The sequence below is a fragment of the Coccinella septempunctata genome, chromosome 7, assembly GCF_907165205.1.
Source record: "Coccinella septempunctata chromosome 7, icCocSept1.1, whole genome shotgun sequence".
Taxonomy (NCBI): domain Eukaryota; kingdom Metazoa; phylum Arthropoda; class Insecta; order Coleoptera; family Coccinellidae; genus Coccinella; species Coccinella septempunctata.
The window spans coordinates 1-26438 of NC_058195.1; the positions used below are offsets into that span (position 1 = coordinate 1).

The following is a 26438-nucleotide window of genomic DNA, read 5'->3' on the forward strand; positions in this document are numbered from 1 at the left end:
CCTAACCTAACCTAACCTAACCTAACCTAACCTAACCTAACCTAACCTAACCTAACCTAACCTAACCTAACCTAACCTAACCTAACCTAAACCTAACCTAACCTAACCTAACCTAACCTAACCTAACCTAACCTAACCTAACCTAACCTAAACCTAACCTAACCTAACCTAACCTAACCTAACCTAACCTAACCTAACCTAACCTAACCTAACCTAACCTAACCTAACCTAACCTAACCTAACCTAACCTAACCTAACCTAACCTAACCTAACCTAACCTAACCTAACCTAACCTAACCTAACCTAACCTAACCTAACCTAACCTAACCTAACCTAACCTAACCTAACCTAACCTAACCTAACCTAACCTAACCTAACCTAACCTAACCTAACCTAACCTAACCTAACCTAACCTAACCTAACCTAACCTAACCTAACCTAACCTAACCTAACCTAACCTAACCTAACCTAACCTAACCTAACCTAACCTAACCTAACCTAACCTAACCTAACCTAACCTAACCTAACCTAACCTAACCTAACCTAACCTAACCTAACCTAACCTAACCTAACCTAACCTAACCTAACCTAACCTAACCTAACCTAACCTAACCTAACCTAACCTAACCTAACCTAACCTAACCTAACCTAACCTAACCTAACCTAACCTAACCTAACCTAACCTAACCTAACCTAACCTAACCTAACCTAACCTAACCTAACCTAACCTAACCTAACCTAACCTAACCTAACCTAACCTAACCTAACCTAACCTAACCTAACCTAACCTAACCTAACCTAACCTAACCTAACCTAACCTAACCTAACCTAACCTAACCTAACCTAACCTAACCTAACCTAACCTAACCTAACCTAACCTAACCTAACCTAACCTAACCTAACCTAACCTAACCTAACCTAACCTAACCTAACCTAACCTAACCTAACCTAACCTAACCTAACCTAACCTAACCTAACCTAACCTAACCTAACCTAACCTAACCTAACCTAACCTAACCTAACCTAACCTAACCTAACCTAACCTAACCTAACCTAACCTAACCTAACCTAACCTAACCTAACCTAACCTAACCTAACCTCGACCTAACCTAACCGAGGTTTTTTTTTTTTTTTTTTTTTTTTTTTTTTTTTTTTTTTTTTTTTTTTTTTGTGCCCACGAGGTAGGGGGAAACCGATAACCGGCTTCTCCGCAGCGGGCAGTGCAATGCTGCGGATTCGTGTGGGGCTCTCACCCACCAAAACCCCCTCCTCAACAACCCAGCCCACGCAACCTCACCCACGCAACCTCACCCACGCAACCCAACACACGCCATCCACCCACGCAACACAACCCACGCAACCTCACCCACGCAACCTCACCCACGCAACCTCACCCACGCAACCTCACCCACGCAACCTCACCCACGCAACACAACCCACGCCTCCCACCCACGCACTCCAGCCCACGCACCCAAGCCCACGCACCCAAACCCACGCACCCCAGCCCACGCATCCCAGCCCACGCACCTCACCCACGCAACCTCACCCGTGCAACCTCACCCACACAACCCAACACACGCAACCCAACACACGCCATCCACCCACGCAACACAACCCACGCAACCCTACACACGCCATCCACCCACGCAACACAACCCACGCAACCCAACCCACGCCGCCCACCCACGCCGCCCACCCACGCCGCCCACCTACGCCGCCCACCTACGCCGCCCTCCCACGCATACCAACCCACGCCTCCCACCCACGCAACCTCACCCATGCAACCTCACCCACGCAACCCAACACACGTCTCCCACCCACGCATCCCAACCCACGCAACCCAACACAAGCGACCCACCCACGCCACCCACCCACGCATCCCACCTACGCCTCACACCGACGCATCCCAACCCACGCAACCCAACCCTCGCATTCTGCCCGCGCTTTCCATCCCACGTTTTTTTTTTTGTTTTTTTTTTTTTTTTTTCTGCGCCTCCCAACCCACGTTTTTTTTTTTTTTTTTTTTCCAACCCACTCTTTCTACCCGAGCTTCCCACCCACGCTTCCCACCCGCCCTTTCTACCTATGCGTTTTCCTCTGCGCGACCTAAAACATCCGTGACCTGAAGATGTTTAACCGACCGTAACTTCCACAAATATGATTTGCCTGAGCTGAAATTTCAACCGTGTCATCTGCTCATCGACCCCAGTCACTATGCCAAATATTTTCAAAATCGGAGAGGGGGACCTTTTCTTTTTTCCGGCTTAACGGCGCGATTCTAACCTCACCTAACCGCGCGGCCGGTTGCATCTACTTGCCAGAGGATCACTAAAAACGTGTAGAACCACTAGGCCGCAAAAATGGCTAAACTGGGAGACCTAGAAATGTCATATTTTAGGGTCATTTTTCTCCCACAATTATGATTTGCCTGAGCTGAAACTTAAACCGTGTCGTCTACTCATCGACCCCAATCACTGTGCCAAATATTTTCAAAATCGGAGAGGGGGACCTTTTCTTTCTTCCGGCTTAACGGCGCGATTCTAACCTAACCTAACCTAGCGGCCGGTTGCATCTACATGCCAGAGGATCACTAGAAGCGAGTAGAACGACTAGGCCGCAAAAATGGCCAAACTGGGAGGCCTAAAAATGTCATATTTTAGGGTCATTTTTCTCCCTCAATTATGATTTGCCTGAGCTGAAACTTAAACCGTGTCATCTACTCATCGACCCCAATCACTGTGCCAAATATTTTCAAAATCGGAGAGGGGGACCTTTTCTTTCTTCCGGCTTAACGGCGCGATTCTAACCTCACCTAACCTAGCGGCCGGTTGCATCTACATGCCAGAGGATCACTAGAAGCGAGTAGAACGACTAGGCCGCAAAAATAGCTAAACTGGGAGGCCTAAAAATGTCATATAACCCAACCCACACAACCCAACCCACGCCTCCCACCCACGCACCCCAACCCACGCACCCCAACCCACGCAACCCAAACCACGCCCCCCACCTACGCACCCCATCCCACGCCTCCCACCCACGCCTCCCACCCACGCCTCCCACCCACGCCTCCCACCCAGGCACCCCAACCCACGCAACCCAAACCACGCCCCCCACCTACGCACCCCATCCCACGCCCCCCACCTACGCACCCCATCCCACGCCACCCAACCCACGTAACCCAACCCACGTAACCCAACCCACGCCTCCCGCCCACGCACCCCAACCCACGCATCCCTACCCAAACATTCTACCCGCGCTTCACAACCCACGCTTTTTACCCGCGCATCCCACCCACGCTTCCCACCCGCCCTTTCTACCTATGCGTTTTCCTCTGCGCGACCTAAAATATCCGTGACCTGAAGATTTTTAACCGGCCGTAACTTCCACAATTATGATTTGACTGAGCTGAAATTTTAACCGTGTCATCTACTCATCGACCCCAATCACTATGCCGAATATTTTTAAAATCGGAGAGGGGGACCTTTTCTTTCTTCCGGCTTAACGGCGCGATTCTAACCTCACCTAACCTAGCGGCCGGTTGCATCTACATGCCAGGGGATCAATAGAAGCGAGTAGAACCACCAGGCCGCAAAAATGGCTAAACTGGGAGGCCTAAAAATGTCATATTTTAGGGTCATTTTTCTAATACAATTATGATTTGCCTGAGCTGAAACTTAAACCGTGTCATCTACTCATCGACCCCAATCACTATGCCAAATATTTTCAAAATCGGAGAGGGGGACCTTTTCTTTCTTCCGGCTTAACGGCATGATTCTAACCTCCCCTAACCTCGCGGCCGGTTGCATTTACATGCCGAACCATCACTAGAAGCGACCAGAACCACCAGGCCCCAAAATGGCAAAAATTTTATTTTAATTTAATTTATTTAATTTACTTTATTAACTATGACTCTTCTAAGGTTGAATTCAAGCTCAGTCATTCTCTTCTACTACCACAGCCCTCATAACACTAGGTTCAAGAGGGTTGTGCTATTACGATCTCCTTCTCCTATTAAACTTCCACAATTAATATTCTGAGAGGCCGCTCTCTTCAATTACGAAAACAGCGCATCCACCAATTCTATATTTTTCCACCATCATTCTGGCCCAACGTCTTCAAACTCTTATTTTTCAGGATCTTTAACACAAAGTTTTTCTATAATAATAAGGATTCCTCTTGGCATACTGTTGGGCTCTTATTTCATTCATTCTTATCTTTGCTAAATCTATAACTGTTATTTAATACTTCAACGAATAACAGTTATTGAATAACAGGTTATTGAATAACAGGTTATAGAATAACGCCCCTACCTTGTGCCTAAGTGTTCTGTGATGTTCATGCTCAGAGGGCATACTCTGAGGAACTAAAAGTACGTTTGTGAACGCTTCGGTTAATCAGAGCCAGAGATATAGAATATAGAATATATCTCTGATCAGAGCTTATGCAGCTCTTTGATTATAGAGTTAGGTTAACTTAATCTTTGATGTTTTAGATATATATTTCTATGATTCTTGTTTGTTTACTCGTGCAATTTGCAGTAGCAATGAAAGAATTGATGAATTAATGAAAATATTATATCTATAATCTTTGGAATTGATGGTTTTGTAAAGAAGGTTGTGAATCCTCGTGCCTGTGATGCCTGGTACAATCCTAGAGAATCTCAGCGGTCGGAAGCTGAGTATTCTTGTAACCATCCTCTTGGTTTTTCAGATGGCATGTTTTCTTGTAGGAATTACTTCTCCATCTCCTGCTCGATCTCAAACCATTTTAGCTACAGTTTGCGAAGTTCACGATACCAACCTTAATGAAGATATAAATGTTTGGTTTTCACGAGAAAATTGTAGTAAAATAGTTGATTTGCAACATCCCGAATCAACAGCCAACTTAGAAGCCGATAACTTGGTAAGTTTATTTAGAAGAGAAAAAGAAAAGAAAGTGTATGTTCCAATGTTTAGGTTTTCATGATGGAAATTCCGTTGTATGGTGAAGATTTTTCAAGATGGCAACAAAACCTTGTCGGTATACTTCAAATAGATTCTGATTACCATAAGAATCTCCAACTGTTAGAACCTGTCGTTGAAATTTCTATAGATGCAAGATTGGCTTACAGTAACAAACTGCCAAATAGTAAGAAAACAGAATGGAAATATTATGCTCATTCTGAAGAGAAACGTTACATGGACTGCAGCATAGATAAAAGTATAAAAAATTTGGATGGTCATCCTTATGACTGCTCAATGGTCCCTTTGTTTGAATTAGGCTGTTTGTATCATGATTACTACCTTCTCAATGTTCGTTTACCATACAATTATACATCACAGAAGAATACAAAGTTAACTTCTCGGGTGACGGATATGTATCTTCATATAATTCATATGAATGGAGGTTTTACTCAGGTGTGGTTATCAATGAAAATGATTTTCTTCCCCATTATCACATCAATAATGGTTTGGTTCTGGAATCGTGTTAGAATGTTAACGAGAGTGGCGGCATTGTTAGAATGTATGTTGATGTGCCTAGGGGGTGCTCTAGCTCTTTTGGATCTGCCATTGGAATATCTCAGTTTGCATTTTGAGATGCCATATATGCTACTCTTGGGTGACATACGTCAAGGTATATTTTATGCTGCATTACTTTCTTTCTGGTTAGTTTTTGCTGGCGAACATATGTTGATTCAAGATAACGGTTGTAAGAATAGCATTAAGTTATATTGGAAACATCTAAGTACTATAATTATTGGGTGCCTTTCTTTACTCATTTTCGATCTTTGTGAGCGTGGTGTACAACTTATTAATCCGTTTTATTCAATTTGGGTCACTCCAATTGGCACCAACCTTGCTTTGACTTTTATTATATTGGGTGGACTTTCTGCTTCCCTTTATTTCGTCTTCCTTTGTTACATGATCTGGTCTGTCTTTAAAAACATCAGTATTAAAAGATCTGTGCTTCCTAGCATGAATCAAGCCCGCAGACTCCATTACGAAGGAATCATCTACAGATTTAATTTCCTCATGTTGGCAACGCTAGTTTGCGCGGCTGTAACTATCATTTCTTTCATTTTGAGTCAGGTTTCCGAAAGTCAAAATAAGTGGGATGAAAATGTAACTATACAGCTGTCTTCGGTAATGCATACAGGTGTTTATGGAATGTGGAATGTTTACATCTGCGGAATGCTTATTTTATATGCTCCAAGTCACAAACAGTGGCCCTCTGAGCAGATTTGTGATGAAGGGGAAGAGGTAGAGTTCAATAGACTTCCTGTGGATTCCAGCCCTAATGAGATTTCATCTCTGACTTCATTTGCTACCAAAGCAAACATTGACTGAAAATTCACTGTTTGAATTCTTCAGATTATTTTGGAATCATTACAATATCCATATGTATGTAAAATGTATGCAATAATTATTGTCTCACTCATACATTCAAATGTATCATTTTACTTGGCATTTCATCTTATATTATCCCAAAACTATTCTTTTTTATTTATTTTCACCTGTATTTGAATGTTATACTCACTCGAGTTTCATATCATTTTAATAGTTCCTTGAATCGTTTTTTAGACATGAATTATTCAATTCAATATGGCAGTATTACATCAAATGTGATCTTTTTTGTGAATTACTTAATTTTTTTCAGTTTTATATTGTAGTTTTTTAATATCCTTGCTAATAAAATCTTTCATTTATACTCGATTGTTTTTTAGTATGTTGACATGACCTTTCTCTATTAATTTAGAATGAATTATCTCAGCAAAAATGGATATACATTATCTATCCTTCAGTTATCAACACACTGAATGATGATCAGTGGAGAAAAATATATGAAAACCTGAATTGGTGGATAAGTTTGAAATGCGAGTAAAAGAGGTTCGAAAATGTTGAAAATTCATTTAGGTGCTTAGTGAATTGATGTGCAGATGTCGCTTTTATTGCTTTGTTCGTAGTGTGATTCTGATATCGGTGGAAATTTCGAATTTCCACCACTGCAAAAAAAAAACAAAAAAGATCACTATGGCCTACAAACTTGGGATTAATAATTGGAATTGTGAAATTTCAGATTTTGAACAATCACCGTAAGCAGGTGTACTGGATTATTTTATTCAATGAGCTAGAATAACTGGGATAAATTGGCCTCATCATTTCTAATCACATTTATTGATGGTCATGGCTGTAAAATTTCAAATTATTCAGGCTCATACTTGTCCTTCTTTCCGAAGCACCGATATTAAATTAATGAATTTTTTACGAAGAATAATTTTCGACTTTGAATAATTGAATAATTTTGAACTTTGAATCGCATCAGACGATATTAAAACTCTATTTTGTTTTCTCAAAAAAAAAAAAACGAGATAACGAGCACACCTTTTCCAATCTTGACAATGCGCGACGTCTGATGGAAGTTGGAAAAATCAAGAACCTCGTAAATTTATTATACAGTATAAGCTTTTTGGGTAAAAATCGCGTTCAGTTTTACATAGATAGACAGAGGAAGGCAACCTAATAAAAAACTTCCCTGAGAATATTCTGTAAGTCAAGAAGTGGTTCATGCATTTAGAATCTTATAAAATATTTTATTCAATAGATTGTCGATAAAATATGGAGTAAGTACACTCGAATAATATAAAATTTGTATCAAATAAACTCTAATATTTCATGGCAAATACCTATCTGTTAAAACTATACATATTTATATATGGCATGAATTCTTAATATACAGGTGTTTTCAAATGTGGAGTCTTTTTTTTTTACAGAAAGTAGGACTCTTAAAAATAGATCATTTCACTAAAAGTCATCTATATCAAATATTCCAGATGTCCTAGTTATCGCCCTGTCAAATCCCTGAAGTATACAATGATTTCATTAAATTTAAAAAATATACATATTTGATTTCAGTACAGGACTGGTCGGTTGTAGAAAAAGTCAGGTGAATGGAGTGCTGCGAATCGCCATCTGTTTGTGTCGGCTGTGAATGGACCCTCATTGGTTACATTACAATGATTCAGTATATTCTCCATTATGTAAATATTTTTTGGTGTCAAAGATTTTTCCATCTTTGGCATTTTGAAAGTTTTGTATAGGAATAGTTGATGTTTGGTGAAACGATTTATTTCGACCAGTTTTTTCTGTTAAAAACACCACACTGTACATTTAAAATAATGATATGTACAAAAATTTACATTATCCATAAAATTGGAATATAAAATACCACTGAAAATTCATTTTTACACCAATGCAGTGGATTATTTGTGCAGATACTTATTCATATCAGTTCTTTTTTCAATTACTGACCTATTCAGTTCCTTAATATAGAACGAAATATTTCTTGAGCAACAGAAATTATCTGTTTTATTTTTATAAATGGCAGTTTCGTCTGTCTTTTTTCCTTCAATTTAAATTTAATTTGTTTTCCACTGGAATAATACTATTTGCACTTCAAACATAACTTTCACTCTCTGAATCGGTAACTAGCATAAGTCTAGCTGTAGCGTAGGTGGGAGGAGGCGGTGGAGGAGATCTATAAAGAGGAGGTAAATGTACGTGTGGGGTTAAGTGCCTCAAGGGTAAATATCGTCGCGGAGGAATTGGTGGGCTGCAAAGACTCTCATTAGATGTACAAAAAGCTTCGTCCTCAACCCAAGTATTTTCTAGAGATCTCATCCTGGCAGCTTGCCTCGACCAATCTTGACGTTGAAAAGGATAGGACCTTAAGTTGAGACCTGGACTATCCCTGTCATCTTCAGAAAGTGTGAGCCCAGAATCCCTACTGAGTGACTTTTGGTCTCTACTCAATTCGGCGCTGTCTAAAGACAGACCAAGTGCTGAAAATGAATAATATTCAATCTATCTGCCAAATAATTTTTATTTTGGTTGAAACTTACAATGTAAACTGTCAGACTCTTCGGCTCCACTATCATTTTGTACCTCGCCAAATATAGAAACGATTTGTGTTCCAAATAATACATGACATTGTGTTATTATTGTTTCTACAAGTGTAGGGAGTGTTCTTAGAGGAGAGTTCGGGGTGGTCTCCCAGAGTAGACTAGGCCCTAAGCACACAGCTGAGGAATTGAATCATATATTAGAATAACTTGTTTCAGCATTGATCCATTGAAATAGAATTTTCCTTACATACTGATTTTTTTATATTACCTAGATTAGCTGGGGACATAAGGTTATATTTGGCCTTCTTGGATATGTTGTGGAGAACACACACCACATTGGATAGCAACAAGTAGTTTTCAGTAGGAAGAAGTGTCAATAATTTCCTCAATTTGTCAATGCGTCCATTTGATCCCACATAAAGCCATTCTTGCGTGTTTCCAGCCAAAAGAGGCTCTGGAAGGCACCTCAAGAATTCTTTAAGGAGTGCCGCTAAGAGAAGTGCATGAGTGCTGTTCGTAAGTTCCTCTATTATTCCGGGTGCTGAGAAGGAAAATAAATACCATATAAATGATTTCATTATTAAAAAATTTGATTAGATTGATTTGAATAAAGGAATATTTAATAAGTTTCGGGATTTTGAAGTGTGATAAAACATATAAAATATTGCTGAGCAAAGAAAACGTCACTTCATTCAAAAGATGAACTAATCGAAATTGCGTTTAAAAAACTATTTTGATGATGAACTACATCGCTCAACATGATATTTGAAGAGATTACCTTGAGAGTCAACCCTCTCCCTCAGTTCTTTGAGAGCTCTTGCAGAAGCACACCTCCTGAATATTCCTTGAACATGTGGACCTTTGATGAATAAAGTTTTCAAAATTGCTGTAATGGCAGGAGGTAGACAGTTGTTGGTGCATAACCTCGACAAAGGAACGCCGAATATTCTCGGACCACTCTTCGTCCTGAACAACTTCAGATGAGATCTGAAAAAAAAAATTAACTTTAGAAAGATCTCTAAATTAGTTTCAAAACATACTTTCTTGGTGGAGCTTTGATATTCGGCTTCAGCTCGAATACTATATCGCTAGGTATCCTGTTGTTGTTGCAGTGGGTTAAATCAAAGCCTTCTTCTGCACACATCGATTGCCTTATCCTCGCTAACTGGATGGAATGGGGTCTTTCGTAACCCATCAGAGCACAAGGAGCGTTATCTTTATCTTTTGCATAAAGAGTGAAAGAACATTCGGAATTTCCTCTTTCGTCTAGGGTAAGTCTGGCTACCTGTGATTAAAACTTGTTAGGAATTGGTTTCGATATTTTTTGCATAATCAAAGGACGTGATATTACAGGCCTCTCAAATTCAATACGTTGATGATATCAATTACCTCTCCAGAACTTGTCTCGGGCAGAACTCCGACAGTTTTGGAACATTCCGTGCCGCTCTGAGGATCCCTAAATACAACTTTGATGTTCGTCGTTGGAGGCTCCAAGCGGAGCTGAGTCGAAAGAGCCTGGTTCAGTTCCCTCCACCAAGTATCTCTAGCAGCTTGAGTGCAGAAGGAAACGAGATAAGTCCTTGCTGGTGAGGGCCAACCTAAAAGGAACCCAGTTTCCGATTCTGAATGTCTGTGCAACCATATCTCCGACACCCTCACCCGCTCCTTCAACAGAAACATCTTCATTAGTTATGTCCTCCTATTATTTGTCATTGGTGGCAAGAATAAAGAAAAATACGCCAATTAGACGAAAATTTCGCGGTATGTTAAAACAATACGGCGTGACTAATAAGCTAAAGCGATTTCTTAATTGTCGCGGGCGTTCGAAACACCTCGTTAATGACAAATTCTGTGATACAAGGTTGTTCTTTGTTCTCTCGATATTACACGTTCCAGAATTATTATCTTTTAAGATATGAGGTATCGTCTATGTTTTTCATTCTTTTTCTGAGATTGTGTGGCATAATCAGTATACTCAGTATTGTAATCTAATGTCTGTAGAATTTCCATTAACGGTACTAGAACTGCGTCATTAATTTTTGCACAGTGCTCCAGAAGCCTCTAACTCTGTGTGTAGCTAAACTGCTAGATATAATACCTCACGTGGAACTCCTCTAACTCGAACTTCCATATCTCGGAGAATTCTATAAATTGAATATTCTTCACAAACAAAGACGTTGATGGAAATGTGATACATATTCTGAAAGAGCAACTATTGTTGTAATAAATCTGAAAATTTCATAGAGGTCGATGCCGCCGTTCGGTCTTGACGATTATTTAATCGATTCCATATTTTGGAAATTTTTCGAAGGTCGACTATCTCCCAGAAAAAAACATCATAAATCTAAATGTGATACATTTAAGTGCCAGAAATCTTCCTCTCTCGGGAGCACTCAAGCTGAAGAATTCAGTGCATTTTTCTGTAATTCGAATTTTCCGTTATTCGAAGTCAACGTAGATACTGGCCCTTGGAGATTCGAGTAAGAGAAGTTCCACTGTATATCCAAGATTCTCTAAAGGAAATCGAATGATCATGTAAAAGATCTCCATGAATCAAACATTAACTAAAGAAAAATAAAAATAAAATGAAAAGGCAATATTAACTTACTTTGAGCTTAAAAGTTCCAGGAGATCTCGGTTTGGCCACTAACAGAACGTCGTTGAAGAGAAAAAGATGCCTTGGTTTCGCATTCATCGGAAGATTCGAAGGTGCCATTGCACATGGTGCTTCCATTATGAATATCCTGGAGCAGTAAATATTGGTGTTGTCGAAATTCGTCAGGTCACCTAGGGATTTCTTCCGCATTACTCGGCTTTTCTGAAAAATAATTATGATGATTAAATTATAATATTCCGAATGACCTGCACTGCAATCGCGAAATATCGAAAAATCTTTTTCAACACTTGTGTATACCAAATTGCTTTTGTCTTCGATTCAAATCAAATATATTATAGCACCTATACTCCAAGGTCAAAGAACCCAGCACCATTCTGATGTAAAATAGAGTTTTTTTTGGTTAAATTTCTTCAATGTTGTAGATTTTGTACATCCGTTTGTACTTCCGAGATAAGGTCATCAATATTAGATTGGCCCTCCGGGCTTCTGAAACTACACATTAACCGATCTTTTTTCGAAATACAGCGGTATTCATTTTCCTAAGAAACGTGTACTCTTTTTATTGTTATCTTTTTATTTTCACCCTGCATATACGGAATTGATATATGACGTTTTTAACATCGAAGAACGTCTGACACACGTTTTCCGTCATCCGAATTGAAAAAACAGGCGATATTTCATTTGTCTACCCTATTTCAACACAAAAAGGAAAGAGTGTAATGGATATCAGATAATCGTGATATAGTACCATACTTGAAGCTTGGAATTCACATCAGAATAAAAGGGTCTTGTGTCAATTCTAGAAGTTATTAAAAAAACTGAGCATAAAACTCAGATCTCATTACAGCTTTTATCTCAAAAACTAGTCGTCCGTAGTTTGTGCCAATGGATGCCTTGCCAAGAAAGTCAAAATCTACAACCAGTACCAAAAATTTAGGAAATTCAACCTAGCGCAAATTTTCTTATAGGCACGATATGCCTTTGAAAAAAAGGAGTAGTACCTATTCATTACAAACCTTGATGTTTCGCTGGAGCGGTTTCATATATGAAAGCCATCTTTTTCTTGGCAGAATTCAAATGTCTTGTACGGCATAGAGGCATTTTCATGCTATGAATAAAACAACGATCTTATTGTCATTTTACTAAGGCGTGTCGTACGACTCGTACGATGTATCACTTTTTCTTTAAAAGATTCCTCCAGGTTCGGACTCTTCAGAAAACAGTGTTTCAGTAATGAGCAGATACAATTTTTTTCGGTTATGTATTACTGAGTAATTATAATTAATTACTTAGTAAGTTCAGGGGCCGATCCGATTTGAGACTAATAGAATTTAATTATACTTATACTTCATATTGATACATCTTATTTATATATCATCCATTTCAATCCTTTCTAATACATGCCTGTGTTAGTTGTTTTCATAGATATTCTTTCAGTACCATATCAGTTCTTCGAAAACACCTTCTGCGACACGTGCTCTGTAATTCAATTCTTCAATTGTTTTCAATGGGTGGGACCGAAAGTATTTATGTATTTGTCTATTGTTATATTCACGATGCGCTTCATCGTACATGACAGTATATGGCGTTCTCTTGATTTGAACTAGCTCTTATATTTCAGACACCCATTTGGTTATCACTTAATATGTTTTAGTATAGGTACTGCATTGAACAACCGATGAAACTGTTCTATAATTGTACACAAATATTTTATTTTATCGCGTTTCATTGAAAAATTCAAGCTTGTTTTAAATTGAGAACGGTAGGTGCAGTGCAAAGCCTTCTGTGATCCGATAACTGCAGATAATTTTCATGAGTCTTTCACAAGACAGGAAATTCACCATTATACCACACATTGTCACAACGTCTTAACATATCCCCAAAGTGTTCAGAACGGTACTCGTGGAAGCAATGAATGCTTTTGAGCTTCTTCACTTAAAATCACCGTTATTCGTTTGTTTATACCTGTAGTGCTAGAATTTTTTCTTCTATAGATCGCGGCTATATTCAATATTGAGGCAAATAGATTAGCCGTGTAGTGGATGCCTTTTGTACTGCTCAAATAAGATAATTGTAATTTTTTAATATTACTCAATTTTCATATAAATGGAAATAATTTTACGATTTCCATTAACATTACTCTCATTGAATTTCAGGATCTGCTTATCATCTCGAAACAACCTGAATGGGAGCTAACAGGAGCAATTCTGTTGAGTAGGACTTATATTTTCATTATGGTACATTGCTAGAAAAATGAGAATCCATAGGAAAAGTTTATAAAACTTCTTTGAAGAATTCTCATCTGTCGAAACACACCTTAGGTAAATACCTAATTGTTATATTTGTCATATCAATAATTAACATTGCGTTGATTGCTCGGTAATGGTTTCCGTAGAGTTCTGCACTACTTGTTTTTACAAGCAATATGAGAGAATAACGAACTCAATAGAACTCTGCGGTTTCAATGCAGGAAAGAAAGGTTGAACTTTCTCTTATCGATTCAACGATACGTTCAGAAAATAACTGGAGTAGCAGGATTCCCAAAAATTTCTGAAATCCAAAAATTTCAATCGGACATTTAAAGTATTACTTTACAACAACGAAATGGATATAGTCTAAGTGCAACACTTTATCATATAATATTAATTAAACAAAATAAAATCGATGATATCTGCCTGAATGATCTGATTATTAACAATATTTTCAAGAAATCTGGCCAATTGGTGAATCAAAGAGATACAGGCCTCATAAGAATCAAAAACTTAGGGCATTTCATCGAAAATGTGAAAAATCTGAAATGATGTGAAAGGAGAGTCGGAAGTATTATCGTGATTGATTTTCAAATCGATCTGGTGAATAGTATAAGTTTTTTGAAGCACCCTGTATAAATTCATTATTTAATAGATTAGATCCGATCTGTGAAAATCAGTACAATAAATCGTTTCATCATTATATCAGCAATGGGTTAGTGAAAGTAGAGTTATGGAGAAGAAATACTACTTTTTCTATCTGAAAGAAAAGTGGTGTTTTAACAAAACTAATAAAAAAAGAAAGTGATACTAACCACATGATGTATTGAAGTGGGTTCGGGATCGTGTAATCCCAGATTATCGTGAGGAAAAAGGTCTTCTATCCGTTGTAGATCTGTTCTTTTTCCATCCAAGGCTGTTTGGGAACCGCCGAGAATTCTTCCATATTCTGCTAATCTCTCTGCCTGAAATCAGAAATCAATATCATTTCCAACTAGTGCCAATTAAGAAAAAAAATAGTTTTATACTATCTGAATCGCCGATAAGGGAGCAACAACATTTGTAGAGGCATTTTCCGATTTTTCGTTCTGTTTCATATACCCTATAGTATAATGTGGAATGGTGAATATTTTCCATATCGAAAATGAAATGTTTCTCAATTCTGAATCACATTTCAGGATTAGAATTCGCCCTGAATAATAGTCACGTATTAATATAGGTACATAGGTATATAGTAGATGACTTATGAGACAGAAGAAAGTCTACTATTGAAAGAAAACGCATTTGAGCAATGAAGTACACAAGAAATCCTATATACTAGACTGATTACAGTATAGATGTCAAACGCCGTGCAAAATTCAAATTCTCACACTCCCTCTCAGGGTTTGCCTTCAAACAGTCATTCTTCTCACACGAACGAAAAACAAGCTCGTGCTGAGATTTATTGGCAAGCAAAACTTAAAAAGCAGTATTTCTAGGCTTATTTCTAGTCACCAGATCCAATGAAGAGGCGCTTTCAGATTACCTCTTTTGATAAGGGACGCTATAAGGATAGAAAAAAGAACTATCCCAAGGAAAGTGTGGGAGATTTTTTAATGAGTACCCAATCAAAAGCTTGGAATTCTGCAATCATGAAAGGCTGGCCCTCCTCCAGGATATCCAATATTTCTTCTGACAACGATTGAGGATGCGGGCTTCATGCGACCTCGAGTATGCGCTGTACTAGAATATGTAGGTAAGTTATCAGAACTTATGAGTTTTTATCCATCCAATAATCGCTTGTACTGTAGTTTTGCCTTATTTCTCAATGCATCCCAAATGATCTAATATAATTTCAGTCGCAAATTCAATCGAAGGGATAGTTGATAGGGAACACATCAATTTGATAAATTGTGAATAAAATTGAGTAACACCTGGATGTACAATGTGCTATTGTTGATTACCTCGTTGTTTTGTGGTGCTCATCAAGAATGGCCTTAAGCTATAATGAACTTTCATTTGATTACAGCTTTTTCTCTTCTGAGTCGAAAGGAAAGTTCATACTTGATTCGAAGGAGTGTCAAGAAACAACAAATATTTGATATAAGTATCGTGATCCGCAGGTCAGTCATGATTTATGAGATTGTTTTCCTCATGCATGACTGGATTCAAGTAAACGAGAACTTTTCCTTACTTATATGCTCGGTTCCAATGAAAATTCAAATTTTTCATAATTAATCTCTCGGCAATGTTTCAATGCTACAGGCATTCGGACTCTTCTTATTGGTTTTGGAGTGGAAATATTCTTCAAATACCTCCATCAAATAAATTTGTTCCGACATTTGAACCAGTCTCTCCTATTGTATTGTTATTTGTTTGTTACTTTATCTTTTAACGGAGTGTCTGATTTGATAAGGAAAATAGGCCTTAATGTCTGCCCATTTTCTTTATGGTCTGCCTTTTATCTATTCTTATTCTTGATTTGTTATTTCGGGCAAGCATGTGATTTATAAAAATATCATACCTATTGGATACTAATCCTGTGAGCATTTTCAAATTACTAAAAAATTGTAATTGTTTAGATTTTTTCATCTCATTTTTCCATCCACTATCCGATCTGCCACTCTATTCGCATATAACACATTTGCTACAACACTATTTCAATGTTAAAATTTCCTGAAAGCATGTTTTCATCTACCTTTTTACCATTTTATTTTATCTCTTTCAGACTCTTCTTGCACACCAGTTCCAGTTCTGGAAAATCCTCAAGACGGTTCTCGACGGTTGCTGATAGTAGGTCAGCATAATTTTCGTATATCTAACATCATGATCTATTACTGCATAAATCGATGCAGAAAAGAGATTGTTATGAACTCAAAGACAAACTCTTTTGAGACAAGAAATACGGGTGAAATACTTTTTCTTAAAGAACTGTAATATTTGATTACTTTGGAACTCGTTCCAGATGATAAAAATGAGTGAATTTCTTTTCATACCTAAATCAAAACAATTTCAATAAGTGCATATAAAACTTGTTGTTTCCAATTCATCCAGTGTAGGTATAAATCGCCGAATAAAAGATGTTTACGCTTTCATTTGGTCTTTTTTGGGACCTAACATGCCCATGAGACTGGTCAGTAAATTCCAAAAGTGCAAGGAACAGCAGACCCATTGGGGTCATTTAACCCGTATAAAAAATACAATGAGATATTTCACTAAAATCATGGGGAGGTCTCATACGGTGGACACCGGCTCCGTTCACCTCTATAATATTACTTGAAGATTCAAAATTGCGAAGTTTCGTAATGACGAAGTAAATACGAGTCCAGATAATACCAAACGATCTCACCTGATTGAAACCACACATATTACAAAACATTAAAATGTGTATTAGTTTTAGAGGAGAGTAATTCTTAAACTTTTTGTCACCATAACCAGAGCGCCCGTGGACAATGTCAATGTCGCGTATTCACTTTCTCGGAATAATTAAATATTGACAATGGGAGGAATCGAAACCTTATTTTGAAATTATTGTATCTCAGACGTAAATTTTGGTGGAATCAAAAAAGAATTCCCAACATTTTCGAAATGCGACGTACATGAGGATTCGTTCAAAACTGAGAACCTTCGAAGTTCCAAGTCACCACCAGGTACCTAGATGGTAGGGAGGTAACAGATTATTCCCGGACTTCGTGTCTTCTCGGGGTGAACTTCTGGTTTTCGGCGAATCATATTATTTGTTAGCATTCCCAGAAATTGTTATAGCTCCCATCCTAGTCTAGATTCAATTGATTTATTAAATGTACATATACACAATGCGAAAAATTATAAGAAAAAATATTTGAAATAGTTACGCTTAGTAGTAGGTGAAATATATGTAAAAATGCTATCGGGAGAGCAGGATATAATTTTACACATTGAGGAATCTTCTCATTCTGTCTGTACTTTTATCGAGTGGAACTGAGAGTACCTATCTACTTAAAAAAATTCATCATTTTCAATACTTCTCATTACATCTTCGATCTTCAGCCGAAACCTGTACGTTTTATTCTATTCACAATAGCCTGATATCTCACAATGGCCTATTGAAGAAATGCTCCTCAACTTGAACACGTCAGTTTATAGAACCACCAGCTGTGGAAGAAAATTCACCTGTCCTAAGGCTAAAATCGAATGGACTCATTCTTCAAGATAATCATTCTATAGATATGAAAATAAAAACCATCTGCCCCGTTTTGTGTATTTCAGTATTATATGAGATGGACACTTTTTTATATGTCTGTTTCGGTGTTGAAACTATGATGAGTGTGACAAGTTCTGGTATATAAAATTAACTGCAATAAGCAAGATTCATAGAAAAAGAAACGATTACTGAAAAATTACAATGAAACCTATCCCAATGAAATATAATAATAAAATATAGAGAAAGAACATGTCAGTGGACAAAACATGAAAAATAATGCACTTTAATAAACCAGCCCACGGTATGAAATCTTAATCTGTTTCGAAAGAGTGCAATTTATTGCTTGTGTCTCCTCTGAACTTATTAATTTATTCAACTTATTGATCACGTCAAGTAATATGTGTTTAGAATACTTTTGTTCAACTTCTTATTTTCATAATGTAAGAGTCGCGTTTTTTTCGTGGTTTTTGTTATTATTCCTTTTGAGAAAGCTTAGTTGCGGTTTCCAATAACCCTTTTGTCACTGGTCAATTTTCGTGTATTCAATTTCTCTTGTCTAATACCAAGAATCACTTCCAACTTTCGAATTTACGGCTTAACAACTAAAAACGCACCAGTTGAGGAATTCGAAATTGCTTCCTAATGACCACCTTATGAGGATGAAGCACCTTACGTTCAGGTGGAATTAATCGTTACATAATTGCCACATTCGACAAGGGCGTTTCCTTGAAATCATGGTTCCCTCCAATTTATGATAGTTTCAGATATTACTGGTATATTTTCTCCTCGGCTTGTCACACATAAAATGAGAAATTACGTCTTATATTCAAAGCATCTTCAACACACGAAAAGATCTGAAATGCAATCGTTATATTTTACGTAATTACCCAATTCTAATGATTAAAATGGATCACGGATCTCTCTCGTTCCTCTCAACAAAGCTTTCTAGAAAATATGAGTTCGATAGATGAATCTAGAAAAAGTAATCATTCGAAAGAGATATTGACTGATGATAAACTTTCATCGGACAATTGAAAAGATAATTAGAAACGTTGAAAGTGTTGGAAAATGGTGAAAAGTAAGGAATCGACACGATCAATTAAAATTTTATGTGTTTTAACCATAAATCCGCGTTAGTTAGGATAGAAAGGAAACGAATATAGATATCTTCGATTTCTTCTGCGTGATCGATTCATCTTATACCATTACAACCTTATAAGTAAACGCTCCTTTGTATATTATGCGTATTGGTGACACACCTAGGTTCTTTGAACTCGTCTGAAAGACTTTCACTGCTTTTTCTTTTTTTAATCTGTTGTTTCCACAGGCACTGAAAAAACGTGACAGTCCTCACATGAGCATGTTTGACTACTTTCAAGTCTTGAATCATCCAGTTTGTCAGTAAAGCATAAGGGAGAAACAAATGGCTTTCTTTACCCAATATAACAATTTGTAGAAAAAAAGTCACACTTTTATATTCGAAGCTTCCTCGCGTTTTGGGTCTGTTTTGAATTATCTTGATGTACCTAATTTAAAACTCAAACAAAATGGAAACAAAACGCTTTCATTTCTACAAAATAGAAGAAATATTATCAAATACACTTGTGAAGGAAGGGGTAATATAAATATTTCGGCACTATTGGCTAACTCTCAATACCTACAACTACGATCAAATGCGAACAATGCGGAACAGACTTCTGGTTATTTAAAAAAAATTGTCCAAGGAATATGTAAAAAAGTTCTACTCTACGCCTTATGCCTGGCGAATGTTCTTCAATAAACTAAAGTTGAAAATCAATTGTATAGATATCCTGATAGAAAGACATCTAGTAGCAAAAACAATCTTAATTCTATTGCATCAAATCATTAATCAGATTTATGAAACTGTAGAAATACATAACAACAATGGGTGACTGTACCTATATTATATAACGGCAAAGCGTTATTATGTTTTTTTAGAATCCAACCCCTTTCAAAATCAATAAAAGAATTCCAATTCTACGTGAAAAAGTCCAAATAACAAAATGTTATTTCCAATCACGTTCAGATGGTCATAAAAAGGAAAGAAGTCGAATTTATGGCGCCTCCTTTATAAATTGAACGAATTTACGACAAAGTGACTTTTAGCGGACTATTTTACAACTTCCCCAGACGAGCCGGGCAATTCCTAAATTTGACTGACAGATGATTCCTCAGGAAGGTCATAGCAATAGAGGTATCTTTTCTATTTGACTCGGAGATCTTATTGCGGAGGATCAGAGTATGGTGTATTACTGGAAGTACCTGTATAAATTCTTTATTCTTTTCTTTCATTGCATAATAGCATTAGAAATTATAATGAGCTACCAGTATATGATATTCATAGATTTTTTAAATTATGTTCCACTGAAATATCTACCTATATTCTTCAATAAGAATAATATTCTTCTACATACGTATTTGGCTAAAGATTCCTTCAAGATATCATTATCAATGTTATTGAATCGGAAAAGGTTGAAAGTGATCATTTTGAAGTGCTGAAACATCAGCACACATTAGGAGTTTCACGTCATTTCCACAAACCCGTGAAATTCGACCAACGCAAAATGTAAGCAAATGAATGATTCAGTGATGAACGAGGAAATGCTTTCTGTATTCGAATTTATTTGATAATATTCGTTTGGCTATAGAGGAAGCATTTCAAATCCATATCGACATTTTAATTTTATGTACCTACACAAACACACTCATCCATGTTTATAGACGGCAAATATTAATAGTAAATATGCGATATGGATACTCAGTTCCCCAGCTATATTTCGAATATATTTTAGGTGAATTTATTCACAAAAACGTCTTCTCTTCAACAAGATTATCTAGATGCTATCTTAAATCTCATATTACAACAGTTTTTGCTGACAAAAGATATGACGATTTTGGGACGAGCTCATTTTACAATATGTCGTTGATATAATACTGCTCAAGTTCCGACAGATTCAACATTTCATCTCGATAAGATATATGGATGTAGAAAAGGCAGAACTTAAATGTCATTACCTAAATGAAACGATCATCTTCTTTTAGCTATAAAGGACAATATTCCACAACGAATTTTCATATGTCAATTGACAATAAAATCTTCATTGGAATCCTAGAATGTCTGAGTATAAACTATAAATCAGTAGGGGTATGGTTATGTTTTATTGAATAATTTCGAATGAAATGCCCGAGCAAAAAGAGAAATTTTCTAATGTCCGGCGCTCAATATTCACTGTAAGTTTCAACAGATATTCTGCATTCATACCATCATTGTTATTCCCAGAGATAATGAAAACCTCTCGTCTGTGATGCATACTAACGAAAGCGAAATGAAACAATACACGATGTACGAGTAGTTTACTTGATTAACTCTGGACGCTTCAGGTTTTTTAAAAATGATATATTGTCCTTTAGTGTATGAATCAAAACAAGGAGTAGCTTGGACTTGGTATTCGATGAATAAAAGTGAATACTTTTGCCTCATGTCGCAATTTTATTCGACTTTGTGTACAATCGGTGCTGTTGAACGAAAAATATTGGACTCACGTGTTTGGAGTTGAAGCTTCATTTGATTTGGCCTAGAAAAACATACCTGGAATAAAAACAAATTGGATAAATGAAATATTTACTTTTTGTCGCTAAGAGGAACAAATATTGAGGTCATGAACGAGCAAGACTACTTCTTATAATAAATCGAAAAAAGTACCTACACAATGGAAATTATTTGGAATTTATCATTAATTTCAGTCAATGTTACGATTTTAACATGAAGATTTTGGTATTTCATTTTAAGATAAGAGCTTTTCAATTATTTTTTTCAACTCCACATATCAAGATTAAATATAGTAGGAAATCGATATTCATTTGAAATGAATGTGTTTCGCTATCAAAATAATATCTTCAGACATCACCTGACATAAATGTCTATACTATACAAAGAAGAAATCTGAATGGCATTCAGTAATTTTAACGTAAAGTTATTTAATTTTAATGTAAAAGCTAAATCTCCTTTATATGGTAGTCTTCATACCTGTTTCATAATCAATCTTTCCTTGATATGCATGGTGAAAATCCAAAATATCGTGTCGCACACAAAACCAATCCTTAGAAGAAATAGAGAACATAATTTCCTGAAGAACTTAAGAAATGTCAATATCGCGATTCATCTCGGAAACATCAAAACGCGGGAAATTCAAAATGGAACGCACTTCCACTCGACTCTCGACGACTACATAACACAATATGAGTGCTGTGGGGGCAAGCATGGCCTCCTCGATGTAATCGAATGACCAGCCTTGCGCTGATGACGTTGGATAGACAATTATTATCTGGAGAAAAGTATAATTTGTGTTCTTCTGAGAAAGAAGGAATGTCATTACTGGAACAGATATTCGGTCTGCCATAATTATCGCCCAGGTGAGTTGAATGCAGAATAATGAAGACGAAAATTTTCTATTACGCCAATGAGACACTACTAATTTCGCTAATTTCTTTCAATGAATACGAGCGTTATCCCAAAGCTATCGATTGGCGGCTCTGTTAAATCGATAGAAATTAATCCACTCCATTTTTCCATCAACTCGTTAAACAGAAAGGTACTACAATATTTATTGCCCTTCCACAGCGTCATTGAAAATACCAGACAGTACCATTTCTACCGGAAATGACATATTCGGCCGTAGTCACGAGATTTATTGTCCACTCTTAGGAAATAACCACAATAGCATTTCCTGTTTCATCCATTCAACATAAAAACATGGTTCCATTTATTTTTTGAAATGAAATGAACACCTCGGAGAAGAATGATGGGTTTGTGATCTGATCACGGATTTACAAGAGAATAAATTTATATAATTTACAGAAATTACCTAAGGACTGGCAGCTCATTTGATTCCATTCCAGCAGAGCAAATGAAATGTTCTTCTCCGTCCAAAATGATATTCATGGAAATTTAAACGACGAAAGTTCTCTTCATCTGAGACCAGTTTAGTGTGTCAACAATATTTCATCGCATTACAGATACCCTGTTTTTCGAGATTTAAGCTAAAGGCGGAAAAGTTGTGTAATAATATTATTTTAATATCAAATGCCTACAGCTCAACATTATATTGCCCCAAAAAGAGCACCATATCCGTTATACGTATGTTATGTCCCATATTTCAAGTCCACCTTGGACGATTTTATCCAGTTAACCCAGAGAAAAAGAATTAAAACAGAGATTATCCTCATGTAGGTACTGTGGCAATAAAAGATGTGAATACGATGCTATTAAGATTCCTGTGGAATTATGTAGGAAACCATTGAATGGGCAGCGTGTGTAATGCATATTCAGCATTTCTGGTAGGATTCAATAGGAGCCTTCTCCAAGGGTCATGCCGGCTAGATTACAGAGGATTTAGTGTTTAGTATGCCTGCATGGTAAGCGGAAATGAAGGAGAATATCTCTTATTATTAATTCTCCTGATACTTAATGACATGTACTGTTAAGCTTCTTTGAATCCCGACTATTTTACTGTGGATGCGACGTCTACAGTTGGTTATTTCCAGAATAAAATAACAAGAGTGAATTTTCTGAAATATGTAATCTGTTTTGAGTTCAACAGAATTTCACAATGACTCCGTCGAATAGTCGTTAGATCATTGATTCTACTTCCGAACAAAAGTCAGAGGTTTTTACGCGACCATACAATTCTGCTGTAGAAAAAAAGGTAAAAGGGACTCATTAGTTTTTAAGGGCATTTTCAGTAAAGAACACCGAATGAGAAAAGTAAAGGATAAATATCGACAGAGTGTTGCTACAGTCATTTGTTTGTCATCTGGCGCCCGTAAAATTTTCATTTCATAGTTCAAATCGATCCGAATGAACAAATGATGAAAATCAGAATTTAAAACAGTGTCTATAATCAGCACCATCCTTCGGTGTCAAAATTAATGATGAATAAATGCTTACTCTTCCCGAAATCGATAATCGAAGATAACTCTAAAGCCTTCGAACCATAGAAAGTATTCTCCATAATTGTGCGAATTTAAAAAACATATAATAATAGGTGTTAATCATTTTATATAGTTGCTCCCACAACTAACAAAAGAATACTTTTTGTACAGGTCGATGAAGTAGATATATCATAAATTTTGAATTTCAATAAGTTTCACATTTTCGAGGACATTTTTTATAGAGATCTAAATACATACATACCTATATCAATTCTGATTCCATTTCAACTGATAAAAGCTCAATTGTATGGTTTTCACTAGGATGAGGTATTTTCATTTTTAGGTATGGAGGTATGTGAAGGTAAACTGAGTTAACAGAGTATTTTTATCAAGATCGGCCTCATCTCGAATGCTCTAAGAATCTATCCCAATATAATTAATTTTTCTGGATGGATTTCCTGAGGTACACAATTCAATAATTGTAGGTACATAATTAAAACGAAATCTCGTAGATTGAAATTGTATATAGGATTCCTAAAATTAGTAGGGTGTGGTCATCATAGATGTAGAAATGCCCTTTTCCGCATTTACTCTTGCGATACGTCTTTCTCGACTATCATTATTATTCATTATGCCCGATTCAAATTAACGGAACAGTTTCAAATTGGCGAATGAATTAAATCTCCGGGAATAGGATCTTAATTACAATGTTTTTTATTCTGCTACGGGCATTTGGAGAACTAACAACCAGTACTAACACTGATAGGCTATGAGAAAAATGAAGTTATGATACTATTCTGAATAGATGCAATGAATTTCTCGATAAAATTGATCGAAAATATTCGAAATCGTTGTGTGCGATATATTTGAAAATGAATTTAAAAGAAATTGATATCTTTCAAAAGTAGTAGGCTAAAGCAGACTATAACTGAAACTTGATTATTTTTGAAAATGTTTCAGATCCATCTATCTACAGCCATCTGATGTATCATACACGGCTGTTTTTTCTTCAGAAAACTAATTTTTTCCCTTTATAACCATAGCACTGCAAACATTTTTGGGCTTAATCCACTTTTAGAATTCAAAAGGGCACTCGAACTTGGGACACTCCGTACAATAAATATTGAGATGACGAATAAACACCAGTGATGTGTGAACAACCTTAAAACTGGTTTTTGGGATTTTTGCGATGTGAACTCTGAAAATTCATATCTGAACAGTTGTTTCATTGTTGAGATTCCTTCTGGCAACAAGGCTCAATAAAGATTTTATCTGGCTTTTCGAAAATTCCGTTTCGTGCGTGTCCAAAATGAATTTACCCGAGATCACTTCAGATACCTATAAGATAATATGTAAACTCGTTGAGCCGCACATTCGGCCTTTACAACAATTGAACGAAATTAAGCTTTCAGGGCAATGCAGATATCGGTTCATCCTCAAACCGTTATGCATCAAAATGTTTTAGTAATATTCTCATGTATTCGCGATTTCAAAATAAATATAATAGGTAGGTGTAGTTAGTTGCTACCTTTCAATGTTTGAAATCATGGAATGGACTTATAAATATGTAAATAAATATACAGGGTGTGGCGTAATGAATGGATAATATGGAGCCTGCAGGTAGAGGACTCTATGGCGGTTCAGAAAAATATATTTTACGTTTAGTAAAAGTGCCTTGGTTTTCGAGATATTCGAGATTTTCGAAAATTCAAGAAAATCACACCCTTAGCCACTCCTTTTGCAGGCAAGACTCCAAATGAAGGGATGTTTTCAAACTGTTTTTTGGATAGTATTCCTGGATAGATGCGCTATCGAATGTAAATTATTTTTTTTGAGGCGCATGAATAGTTTTTCATAAATAAAAGAATTAACTCAAACTTTTCGTTTTGCTTATTTTTTTTCCTAAGTTCAACCCAGCGTGGTGTGAAAAATAATATGGTTACTTGAGTGCCAAAACGAGAGAAAACATGTCTGTTTCACTGAGATTCTGAAATGGTATAACTCACTCTATTTTCAGCATTAAATACAAAATAAATTTCTATTACAATGAGTCAAGGCAGAGTTTGACGTAAGCCTTTTTCTGTAATTTTTAGCAACTGAAATGAGACTTGCAAGCAGAATAAAGCAATTATTCATAAGAAGTTGTAGAGCATCTAGTACAGCTCCTGATGCACACTTTGAACACTTTTTGTAAAACTCGATTCAATTAAACAATATTTTAAAATTGTTTTTTTCCCTCGTATTCTTTCATTATTAAGCCCTATAGTTATAAAGTTAATAGTTGTTAAGCGAATTTCAAGTAACGAAGTGAATTTTAGCACTTTTGTAATTAAGAAAAAAAGCTGAAAATTAGTAAATTTTTATTACATTGAATCAAGACCGTTGTTACAAAAATGCTGAAATTTAATGCATAACTTGAAAATATTGATTTCACAACGTTGGGGTTCAATAATAAAAGAAAACGAGAAAAAAATAACAATTTTAAAATATCGTTTCATTGAATAAAGTTTCACAAATCACGAATGATGCTTAAATTGACCACCATGAGTTCTGATACATACTCTATAGTCTACACTT

General features: G+C 36.5%; 3 protein-coding genes across 7 annotated transcripts in view; 2 read left to right on the forward strand and 1 right to left on the reverse strand.

Annotated features, from left to right (window-relative positions):
- The first annotated feature begins 1225 nt into the window (after positions 1 to 1225).
- Positions 1226 to 3355, forward strand: LOC123318045 (extensin-like). Its single transcript, XM_044904727.1, has 2 exons — positions 1226 to 1766; positions 2889 to 3355. Exons 1-2 carry the CDS (start codon positions 1226 to 1228, stop codon positions 3353 to 3355), a joined length of 1008 nt encoding a protein of 335 aa, XP_044760662.1.
- Positions 3356 to 4497: 1142 nt separating this feature from the next.
- LOC123317346 (protein wntless) lies at positions 4498 to 6687 on the forward strand. The gene is made up of 2 exons (XM_044903823.1): positions 4498 to 4902; positions 4956 to 6687. Exons 1-2 carry the CDS (start codon positions 4636 to 4638, stop codon positions 6324 to 6326), a joined length of 1638 nt encoding a protein of 545 aa, XP_044759758.1. The 5' UTR covers positions 4498 to 4635; the 3' UTR covers positions 6327 to 6687.
- An 862-nt stretch (positions 6688 to 7549) lies between these two features.
- Positions 7550 to 26438, reverse strand: part of LOC123316725 (rho GTPase-activating protein 20-like) — a 31854-nt gene continuing 12965 nt past the window's right edge. The window contains exons 2-10 of one of the 5 annotated variants that reach the window (XM_044902936.1): positions 21474 to 21519; positions 14563 to 14712; positions 11490 to 11699; positions 10271 to 10546; positions 9922 to 10166; positions 9660 to 9868; positions 9150 to 9422; positions 8879 to 9058; positions 7550 to 8818 (exon numbers count right to left, since the gene is read on the reverse strand). In XM_044902936.1, the coding sequence (XP_044758871.1) occupies positions 8433 to 8818; positions 8879 to 9058; positions 9150 to 9422; positions 9660 to 9868; positions 9922 to 10166; positions 10271 to 10546; positions 11490 to 11687 (1767 nt within the window). In that variant the 5' untranslated portion in view covers positions 11688 to 11699; positions 14563 to 14712; positions 21474 to 21519 and the 3' untranslated portion in view covers positions 7550 to 8432. Of the gene's footprint in view, positions 8819 to 8878; positions 9059 to 9149; positions 9423 to 9659; positions 9869 to 9921; positions 10167 to 10270; positions 10547 to 11489; positions 11700 to 12514; positions 12653 to 12902; positions 12924 to 14562; positions 14713 to 21473; positions 21520 to 21957; positions 22179 to 26438 lie in introns of those variants that run through there. The other 4 variants (XM_044902933.1, XM_044902932.1, XM_044902937.1 and 1 more) reach the window with 4 other exon arrangements.